The following is an 11,490-nucleotide window of genomic DNA, read 5'->3' as shown; positions in this document are numbered from 1 at the left end:
TAGTGTTTTTTATATTGTATTTTAAATATTATAAAAAAATTTTACTGTAAGGTAAGCGTTTTTTTGCTATTTTTTATCTGGCTTTATTTCTTTATTAATAAATTGATATTTTTATTTACCTGAAATATCGATTAAGAAAAGTCCAAAAAGTAATTAATAAATGATATATTTTAAAGAAATATCAAATTATTTATTAATATAATGGATTGAGGAATTAGTAATTTCATTTTTAAGGCGAATTTGTTCATATAAATTTTAAACACCAATCAGTGATAGATGTGTCATTTTGATCCATGACCTGTACTCATGCGATTTTTGTAGTAAAACCATAAACCTTTTGTAATAGTAAGTTTGATGTATTATGTAATTATGTCATTCTATGCTGATGCACCAAAGATGTATGTGATCTAGAATTGTCTTAATGAATGACAATGACTTTCCAATTGATAAGTTCTGGTCTTTTCTTAATAACGTGCTATACTAGTTGAAACTAGTTGTAGACTAAACTAGTATAAAGTCTAATTTACGATTTGGCAGCAATTCATGATAAACAATTTCTTTCCAATCCTACTAAACACTTAAATATTCATTGACATCAATGTGGATTTGGCAAATGTTTTTTAATCTTCTCAGTATTTCTACCACCATCTTCTTAGCACTTTTCATCGCCCATAATCGTTCATTTCAAAAGTGTGTCAATTCAATTTCATTTTAGTTATTCAGAAATGGATTTATTATCAGACTGTCACAGCATCGAGTGTAAATAGGTAATAGTGTAAAATCCGACAAGAAAAATGATTCCAGTCACGCCACTAACCAGGCTGGGTAAGACCGGATGTCTTCTGGGATTATTTCTAAGGTTGGTCACTCGCCAGTCGGTAGGTTTAATGCCGTGGACCGTGGAATGTAATGGACCGTGGTACATATAAAGCACGCTGTGGGACGGGTTCAGTTAATAAGTTTTACAAGAAATATGCAACTTAAGTCCATCTATTAGGAAACCCCAAAATTATATAATAAGTTGCCTTTAAAACGATTTGTCGACTTCTAATTTATTTCTACTATGAGATTTTCATCTGAAACGATTGAAGATTATAGATAAAAAGACAGAACGAGTATAATTGATATATTTTTCTTATAACATTTTTAAAATTATATATTCATCAAAATATTACATACAACAAATAACAATAATAATATCAGAATGATAGTTAAGACTGGAGCCTTAACAAATAGAGGAAGACTAAACACACGAAATTATTACAATTAATTACAATATTAATTTCAGATGTAACAACAAGCAGGGGCTTCATCAGTAAATGCCTATTGGCTAATGCTGATACCCTATGTGCAGCTGTCAGCCCACTGATGGATCCAGAAGAAACGCTCATGGAAGGTTTCTATGAACGCTGCGTGATGAACAACTATTTTGGAATAGGCATCGATGCGAAAATATCCCTCGACTTTCACCATAAACGAGAAGGTATTTGTTATCGAATAATGTGAACATGAACTTTTATTTATTTAGTATATTTCCAGAGCATCCAGAGAAATGTCGGTCGCGTGCCAAGAATTACTTGTGGTATGGTGTACTTGGAGGAAAGGAACTGCTACAAAGAACCTTCAAAAATTTAGAACAACGAGTTCAGTTGGAATGTGATGGGCAACGCATACCTTTACCTAGTCTACAGGGAATCGTTATATTAAATATTCCAAGGTATTAATTAATCAATAGTCTCCATTACATTATTATTATATTAACAGATATAAAGACAAACATTCATTTCACGTATTTTTTATAGGAAAAATTAATCAATTTCTGATCAATAAATAATAAAATACATTGAAATAGCCGACTTAATAGATTGCTCAATAATTCGTCAATAACAAAACTAAAAATCCGATGAAGTTTAATATATCACCTTTCATAAAAAAATACACAGCATTTTAGGATTTTTTTGTTTTAATTTATTAATATATCATTACTAGTCATTCCCGACTAACTTACAATTTGTCTCTATGACTTAAAACTAAGTACTTATATAGAAAGACCTTAGTACTTATATATATAGACTCAAATAAAAAAAAAGTTAGTAGCATTTTTCAGTGGTTATACCATCCCTCTATGACAGTTGAAATCCGAAGGTCACAGTATAAATAATTGTTCCTGTAGTAACTGGATGTATCAACAATACTTCTCGGGACTTTGATCTGAAATACTTCTATTTTGCTGATATTATTTCTCGTAAAACATAACTCATAACCCTTATAATGAAATGCGCAGATCCATATAGGTTTTCGTAACTTATTGTGTATGGATAAATTGGATTTTCACAACTTTGTTTTATAAACAAGAAGTGATAACTTGTTGGATCCACCGAGCTGCGATACCACTTGAAAAGGATCATCGCCCTAAGTGTCATCAATTGTTGTAATATCCAAACTGATATAAATCTATTTTTCGTTTCCGTTTCTTTTTCACGAAATTACTGAAAAACGTTGTAGTGCCTTGATTTTAAGAAATGTACCATAGGTAGAGTAGCATGATATTTCGCATTCGACATATTTATAATTACATTAATGTTAAAGTTCTATCTCTGTTATTAATTAATTGTAAACAATTATTTTTCGATTATGTCGAATTACAAACCCACAAAGAAATTGTGAGAACCTTTTTTCTATTTGATACAAAGAATATTGCTGAAAGAGCTATTAGGCACTTTTTCCATCTGTAGCAACGTATGATTATTGGTTTCGGCGTTTTAGAGGTGACGGCTTCAATAAACTTGTCCAAGAACATGCCGATCAAGCAAAAATGTTCTAATATATTACCGAATAAGGGGACGCAAACTGAATATTTGGAAGGATTTTGTCAACGATTGTAATTGTCGTTTGAGCTAACCAGAGAAAGAAAAATGATTGGTCTTAATTAGTTCAGTCTTTAAAAACTTCAACCTCAAGTCTTCAATTGTTGTTATTTCTATTGATAAATTAATATTTTATTTCAACATGATAGCGTTTTATAACAGTAACAATGTATTTCTAATATAATATAATATAATATAATGTCTAATCCTCCAATTCCTTTTTAATCCGAATACATCAGTACACTTTCTTTACTAACTGCTATTATTTATTTAAGAATAACGACTAATTCTACTCGGAAATTTAAAAAAAATGATTAATATGGCTTATTGGCTTCGGAATCCCTATAATTTTGGGGTTAGGAAATATCTGAGATATCTTCAGAGTGTCGTTTAAATGTAACTTAGATATTGTATTGCTTCAGTATCCTTTCAGTTTCTTGAAAAATGAAAGGATTTCCAAGAAAACTAATTTGATCTTATCTTCTTTCGGTACTTTTTATAGTAGTGAGCACCTTATTGCTCATTTGGGGGCTATTTTTATTTTTACCCATCAAGCTGTATCACCTCAGACGGTGGGACAAAGTTATTGATATTTTTTTAGTTGCAAGTGAAATAATTTAAATAATAAAACTTAATATATTAAACGTATTACTTAATGTTTACAGATCCCACAGCAAATATATTTTATACAAAAAAAAACAACCAACTAGATCTTGAAAATATTATCTATGGTTTTTTATGGTTTTTCAAGTTTGAAATTATCGTTATAAAATATAAACATTTATATATTAAAATATATAAAATGAAATTAATGACAATATATAAAAATATATTATTTATAAATATAGACTTTTATATTTGAAAATATATTATTAAGTACGAGTACGAGTATTAGAAAATAATAACATATATTATAAAATCTTAGATTCATGGGAGGCATCAACTTCTGGGGAGGAACAAAAGAAGACGACGTCTTCCTGGCGCCCTCCTTTGATGATAAGATCTTGGAAGTTGTCGCCGTTTTCGGATCCATGCAGATGGCAGCTTCCAGAATGATGAAATTCCAACACCACAGAATAGCTCAGTGCCAAAGCATACAAATAAATATTCTAGGTAAAATTACATAATACTTATTAGATGTGAGAGGTAATTTTAAAAGTAAATTCACATTAATATTTCGATTATACCAAGTGTTTTTCTGATTACCTTATCAATTTTAATAATAAGTTGAGAAAGGATAATTTGGTTTATCCATGGTAATTTAGCACCACTGACGAAATAACAAAACAACAGATCAATCTAGCGTCAAAACAGCATGACCATCACCAGACCTATGTAAATGCATATACGAGGGCGATCCGATAAGTAATTAACCTCACCGCCCGGTACACAATTGGTTTAAAAATTGTTTAATATGTTTTAACGTGGTCGCGCGTCGGTTTTTGATGACCAGGTGTCCCAAAAGCGGCTACCACGGAGGATAACATGACCAAAATTCACGATCTCATATTAGAAGACCACCGATTGAAGATGCGAGAGATAGCTGAGACAGTAGGCATCTCAAAAGACCGCGTGGGTCGTATCCTGCATGAAATTTTGAGAATTAGAAAGCTGTCGACGCGATGGGTGCCGCATTTGCTCATTCCGGAGATCAAGCGCAGCCTTGAGACCACTTTAGAACAGCATTTGACGCTGTTTAAGCACCGTTTTCTGGGATTCACAAGGGGTGACCTACATCGACTACCTGGAGAAGATCAAAACGGTAACAGGGCTGTACTATGCCGAATTACTGGACGGATTCGACGCAGAACTGCAGAGAAAAGGTATCATTTGGAGAATAAAAAGTGCTCTTCACCATGACAACGCGCCGGCTCACACCTCCGCAGTCGCCAATACCAAAATTGGAAGAATTTTGCTACGAATTGCTGTCCCACCACCGTATTCTCCAGATTTGGCGACTTCTTTTTGTTTTCGAACTTGAAAAATTAACTCACAGGCAGAAATTGAAATTTTAAAGAGATTGGAGGATCGCTGGTTCAAGTATATCAAACTAAAAGGGGACCATGTTGAGAAATAAAACGCCACTTTTCCAAAATTTTCGTTGCTCATTTGAAGGCTAAGTACTTATTGGACCACTCTCGTATATGTAAGTATGTGCACGTCATAGATGACGTCGAATATGAATATACTGCCAAATGTACTTTGTAAAAATGTAAAATTTATTTTAAACTCAGACCTTTCGTTTTCCTTTTACCCTATTTAAAAAGAGAAAGAACGCTCTCTGATGCGTCGGCACACGCAACCGAATAAAGAGTCTCTAAAATTCGATTTTTGTTGATATTAGTCGACCCTGTCAAATATTTACAAAATTTTTCAAATCCTTAGTGATAATAATGAGAGATTACAAGTCAATGTAAACCAACATTAGATTAATACGGAAACATTGCGATATGATGACATAAATGTCAGGACGAATGCCATAAATTTTGATGCCTTATTGGTTGTTTTATAGAATAGACTACATAAATTATTCTTATATCCCAAGTTGTATATTTATACAACAATATTTTTTCAGGTGATGAAGGAGTACCTATCCAGGTTGACGGAGAAGCTTGGATTCAGCCGCCCGGTATAATACGGATTTTGCATAAGAACCGAATGCAGATGTTGGGCCGAAACAGGGCGTTGGAGAATTCGCTGAAGAGCTGGGAGGAGAAACAGCGCCAGAGTGTCGCGGGTCAAGGCGGTACCAAACCCAGACTATCAATAAGCGGCGCGAGCCATGACAAGTCCAGAAGTAGCTTGACCAGGCAAAGTATGCCTGGTGGTCCATCGGAAAGTAACAAGAGTTTCTTGGGGGTGACGGTTGAGAAAATACGACAGCATTCATTCAGTGGAGCGGTATTTATTATTACCATTATTATATTTCATTATCAATTTCATTCGTATCGTTTTATTTTGATTCTTATAACATTTTATATATAAGTGCTTAAACAAATATCATGTTAAGAGTTTACGCTAGCCTGAAATTTTAACTATTATTAGAACAATTTAGTATTTATACCAAATCTAAGTACAATTGCAAATAATATTGTAGGTTCCTCAGCACATAGAAAAAGAGAAACATACGGTTACATTTGTGGAACGGCCTCTGGATCGTCCAGAAATAGACATACTGTTTTCGGAGGAAGAACATTACCTACTGCTCAATTTCATCGAATGCACTACATCTTTAACCAAATGGATCAAGATATTAGCAATAAGTCACACATTAGAAGTAAGTACAACATTCTAAGGAAATTATCTTCTAAGCATTTGTATTAATTTTTGTTAGAGCAACAATTTCAAGAACGATTTACCTTTATAATCAAAATAACACATTGGTTGAAAAGTTCCGGGCCTAACAGATAGATAGCGCTAGTTTTCTTGAATTTGTAGAGATGTTCGTCTTGTCGGTCGAAATGTGTGACTGTCGGCGCAATTGTCTATCGGAACACTCGGAATTCGCACGGGATCAGAAAATACCGGTTGAATAAAAACTTGTTTATTTCATGTGTTAAATACTACATGAACCGCTATGAAAATGGTACTGTTACAAGGGGTAGAGAAAAGAGAAAAGAGACGTCCTCGTGGTGGTCTTTTATAGACGGGAACCGCATGGTACCAATATACCAGCATAGCCAAAATTTGAACTCAATGTAGATGTAATAGTGATGGCCTAAAGAATTATAGCGGTCCCTACATCACTCCTAATGGAGCTGCCGTAGAATCTACCTCCATGTGGTGTAGGTTCCTGAGCACACCCGCAGTCACGCAACCAATCGCCCAGAGACTGCTTATGAGATGGGGATCCAACCTTAATCAGGAGTTTTTCGGAATCAGCTGCCATCGAAGGAGTAGCAGGACGTAGTTCGTCTTAGGGCGTTCCGATTTGATCTAGGCTATCTATAAGTGTGGTGCCTTACGTGTCCCGTTTCCTGTTGCAAGGGTGTTTATGCGTTGATGTTATACATGATAGGCTTCTGTGGTCTTCGTCCATCGCGCTAATCCTGTGGGAAAACGTCAACCATTTAATGTTGATGGATTCCTCGCGCTATCCTTCCATGAACGTGTCGAGCACGCGGATCCTGTTGAGCTGGTTTATCCGTTAGGTACTTCGATCACGTCAAGATCACCAATTGTAGGAATTTTCGTCTTGTCGTTCGGAATGTGTGGCTGTCGGCGCGATTGTTTTTCGGAACACTCACTACTATTTTTGAGCAAGGAATTCGCACAGGAGCAGAAAATACCGGTTGAATAAAAACTTGTTTACTTCATGTGTTAAATACTACATGTGTTCGATAGGAGGCTGGACTGGATATTAGATTCGGTTAAGTAAGTACGAAAGCGCTATGGAAGTGGTATTGTTAGAAGGGGTAAAGAAAAGAGAAAAGGTAGGTCGTCGTGACGGTGTGTCCAACCTTTGAACTTATGTAATAGTATATGTAATAGTGGTGGCTTAAAGTGGTCGCTACAAATTCACCGCTTTTTAGGTAGTACTAACCGTCAAAAGAAAGCTGTTAAAATTGCATGATATTCTACTCATAAGTGTGTGAGTTATTGTGCCAAGACTGACACTGCTTTTGTTATTTTCAAAACAATGGATCAAAAACAATTTCGTATTTTAATTTTACACTGCGTCTTGATGGGAAAAACTACCGTTCAAGCGAAGCAATGACTTAAAAAATGTTATAAGGACTCCGTTCCATCAGAAGCAACAATAAAACGTTGGTTTGTTGACTTTAAACGTGGTCGTAGAGACACCTAATTAGGTGGTAACACCGGAACACATCAAAAAAATCCACAAAATTGTTTTGAATGATCGAAAAGTGAAGTTGCGTGATTTAAGTAACACCATAAAGATATGAAAAGAATGTTTTGGTTTTATATTGCATGAGCATTTGTCTATGAGAAAACTTTGTTCAAAATGGGTGCCGCGTTTGCACACTGTTGGCCAAAAACAAAAATGTGTTGATGGATTCTGGCCATGTTTAAACGTATTGAACCGATATGTTTGCGTCGATATAAGACAATAGATGAAACATACAAAATTCAAATAGATCAGATCTGGAAATGTGGGAAGTAAAACAATTTGAAGCATATTCATTCAATTTAATTATTATTTTGATCGATTAGTGACACTCTGCATTGTCTTAGTGAAATGGTCAGTTATATGCTTTGGTATGTAAGGCCCAAATCGATTATGTGGCTTGTGATATATCTAAAGTATTAGAAAGTATCAGTAGATTTGATTCAGATTAAATTTTTGCGCTCTTCTGCCTTTTAGAGATAATCGATGAACAAAGTAACATACGCATCCCAAAATACGATAATCAAAGCTAATTTGTGGACTTTCTTATGTATTGTTGGCAATTTGGGATGACCAACGCTATCAGCATGATCCGTGTTTGTATGACCACTATAAATGTATGACCATTTAAATTTAACATACCAGTCAATAATAACTGATAGCGTCGGTAACTATTCAAGTGTATTTTCGATTCCATTTTTAGATCCGATCAACACTCGAAGTTCTTTTTTGTTATTTCGAAAATGCCAAAGTTAGTTCATTAAAACCACTGTAATTTATAATTCAATAGTAAAATTGACACGTATCATTTCAAGATTAGTAATAACCATAAGTTCTCTCAACGGTAACATTATGTATTAGGGCTAGAACTTCATAAGTGATACGTAATGTTATTTAAAAACTTTAAAATACTCTTCTTCGAGAGTGATACATTCACACTCTATAATAGCTTTTTCGATTTGTTTGTTGATTTCTATAGAACAATTTGTCTTTGCTTTCAAAATAAGCTTGAACTTTCGTAATAAACTCTGCATTTTAATTCAACAAACTGGCACTGGAATATTATTTTTATGTCTGCAATCAGCCAACAGTTAGTGGAGGCCAGATCTAGACCATACGATGAGTTAAACTAGACCATCGCTGTTATCGACTGATGATAGATATGTTTTTTCCTTTCAAAAGGCTTTCTCAACGTAGTTCATTAACAAAATTCCATGTTATCCCAATCCTAAAATACAAAAATGCGAGTGTCATAACTTCGCCAGCTGACTTTTAAGTTTTTAATCACTTTGGACGGCTTTCACTACTTTTCGTTCTAACCCCTCTACTCTGACAGATTCTTTAATCATCTTAATACTTTTAATTAAGGAGCGTAATAATTAATCTATGTTTTATTGTCACATGGACGAGAAATCCTAATTATTTCGCTTAGACAGCTCCGAACGGTGTTCTGAATCTTGATTGATTGATTGTAAACAAAAGTTAATTCACTAATGCCACTGTCACTTTTAAACTAAACTTCAAGGTGTCAAAAAATGTTGACGTGTCTCTTGAAGGTTTTAACTACTAATTTGTGTTTAGAAAACTTAGGTAGTGGCATCCTATATTGGTCAAGATTGCGAGTGACCATAATATTATATGTTCTGTTATACATTATAATAATTATTATGCATTGATGAGGTCTATTTTAATAATGTTTTCTGTTATTTAATAATAAAATAAAAAGTAATTAAATAACAATAAATAAGAAGTTAACAAAACATATTTTTTATTTGTTTATAGAAGTTGTATTTTAATTAACAATAAAATGGAACGATCACTTATATTTTCAGACCGACCTGTATTCGTTGGCGACTAAAACTGACACCTGCCTGGAGAAAATTCACCCCAATGGAAAACTGCTAACAGGTCCGGCTTTAAGATCGGAATTCACAAGACTTGTGGAAAGTGTACGACAACTTTACGAGGACAGTTGTTGTCTGCTTCATGACAGGGGTGACAAGCTCAAATTAAGAGAGGACCTCGAAAGTAAACTGAGCGTCACCTTAGCCAACATGGAGATGGAGTTGAAAAAGTGCGTGATGTACGACACACCAGAAGGCAGTCTTGTAAGTATATTATCATTACGGAGCTATATCCAGTGGACAACTGACGATATTTATTCAACGTTTGACTGATTTGTGTAGGTGTATCTGCAACCGATCCACGAAGAAGGCGAACACAAGAAGAAGGGCTTGTTCTGGTTGAAATTCCGAAAAAGTGTGTCCTCCGAACGGAGACAGTCAAGCTGCAAAAGAGAAGTTGCCTCCTGGGGTACTCAAGAGGTCGCCACATGGTTAGAAACTCTCCAGTTGTCCGAGTACATTGACAGCTTCGAGAAGAACGACATAAGGGGTCGGGAGCTGCTAAGCTTGGCCAGGCGTGATTTGAAAGATTTGGGTGTTACTAAGGTATGTGATTGTAGTAATAAATCCATTGTTTTTGCATGATATTATATATTTTATCTAACGTGCTTCAACTTCTTGGCAAATACAGGTCAAATACGTGCCGCCTTGTTCAATAAATTGTTATCATTTATACGGTAATTCCATTATGCTTCTGTTATGGAAGATGCTCACAGATATCGTTATATCAAAAAACTAATTTTCGCAAATCAATTTTCCCAATCCTCCCAATTTCATAATTTTTTACCAGCAATATAGTTCGTCATTGACAGGAATAAGTAGTTCTATAAGGTTAACGCATAAGAATCTCCCATAGCAAATCGCTATTGATATGAATGGCATTGATAAAATAAAATTCCTAGTGGCCAAACTTGGCTGCTTGTGAACTATTATTTCCTTCAGACGGTTCTATTGTTCACAATAGGGGTTGAAATTAAGAGTTTGGCCGTAGGGTAGCAACTTATAGTATACAATTCCTCTCAAACTCACGACAAAGCCGTCCTAGCCGTTAGTCATGTGGTTTTTTTGACCACCTTTTGTAATAGCTCACCACACTTCGGCTACGGCCGTTTTCACTTGACGATGTCGTAAGTAGTTCACTTTTCATTACCAATCATCAACCGCTTTAGAAATGAGTTCATTTTGTTGATATTTAACACCACATGGATGGAAATTAAATTCATGGGATTTTTTTCTTTAGCTGGTCTAGCACAAAACTGTCAAATAAACTTTTTTAATACGAAACCTCGGCTTTCTAATGCCATCTAGTGTAAACCGATCGAACTGTTGCAGCGCGAATTTTACTAGTCAAAAAATATCATTTTCCTATTATTTTTGTCATAGTTTTTATTGGAAATCTAGTATACCAACAAAAACAGTTAGTTAATTAATTAAGCAAAATGGTTCAATAAAACAACCAATGCATGTCATCAAAATGTTTGACGGCAACATATCGCAATGTTGCCACATAAACGTGGAATTGTGGTTTACAGCGTTTGCCGGTTTATAACCTCTAATTATTATCATCAATATTTTAAGTAATTTTACCGATATTTGGCAACATGGTCCACTAGCACCAACTCAAATCGAATTTACAGACTGACTGAGATACATGTTTCGTCGTTTCAAATATTCTGTATTTTTAACTAGTATAAAATAAGAAGGAAGAATCAGCTCAAAGTTTAAAAGAAATTTTATATTTTTACAAACTGCAAATGACATACATTGAATGTATTGTTAAAGAGGCAATATTAGCCCATTCAACGTTGTCATGTTACCTCATCAACGTTAAGTTCTGGTTCATTTTGGCTTCGACATATAACAATATTCT

At 34.5% G+C, this 11,490-nt stretch overlaps 1 protein-coding gene across 3 annotated transcripts in view; it reads left to right on the top strand.

Annotated features, from left to right (window-relative positions):
- LOC143202105 (diacylglycerol kinase eta) overlaps positions 1-11,490 on the top strand; it is a 436,917-nt gene that overhangs the window by 423,775 nt on the left and 1,652 nt on the right. For all 3 annotated transcript variants that reach the window (XM_076413382.1, XM_076413384.1, XM_076413383.1), the window contains 7 exons: positions 1,289-1,483; positions 1,540-1,717; positions 3,793-3,980; positions 5,443-5,768; positions 5,965-6,144; positions 9,549-9,824; positions 9,903-10,166. In XM_076413382.1, the coding sequence (XP_076269497.1) occupies positions 1,289-1,483; positions 1,540-1,717; positions 3,793-3,980; positions 5,443-5,768; positions 5,965-6,144; positions 9,549-9,824; positions 9,903-10,166 (1,607 nt within the window). The remainder of the gene's footprint in view (positions 1-1,288; positions 1,484-1,539; positions 1,718-3,792; positions 3,981-5,442; positions 5,769-5,964; positions 6,145-9,548; positions 9,825-9,902; positions 10,167-11,490) is intronic.

Source organism: Rhynchophorus ferrugineus, unplaced genomic scaffold (assembly GCF_030347505.1).
Source record: "Rhynchophorus ferrugineus isolate W39M unplaced genomic scaffold, kcgeb_rfMv2 rfM9, whole genome shotgun sequence".
Classification (NCBI taxonomy): domain Eukaryota; kingdom Metazoa; phylum Arthropoda; class Insecta; order Coleoptera; family Curculionidae; genus Rhynchophorus; species Rhynchophorus ferrugineus.
Note: the sequence above shows the minus strand (reverse complement) of the source record. Positions and strands in the feature narration are given on the sequence as shown.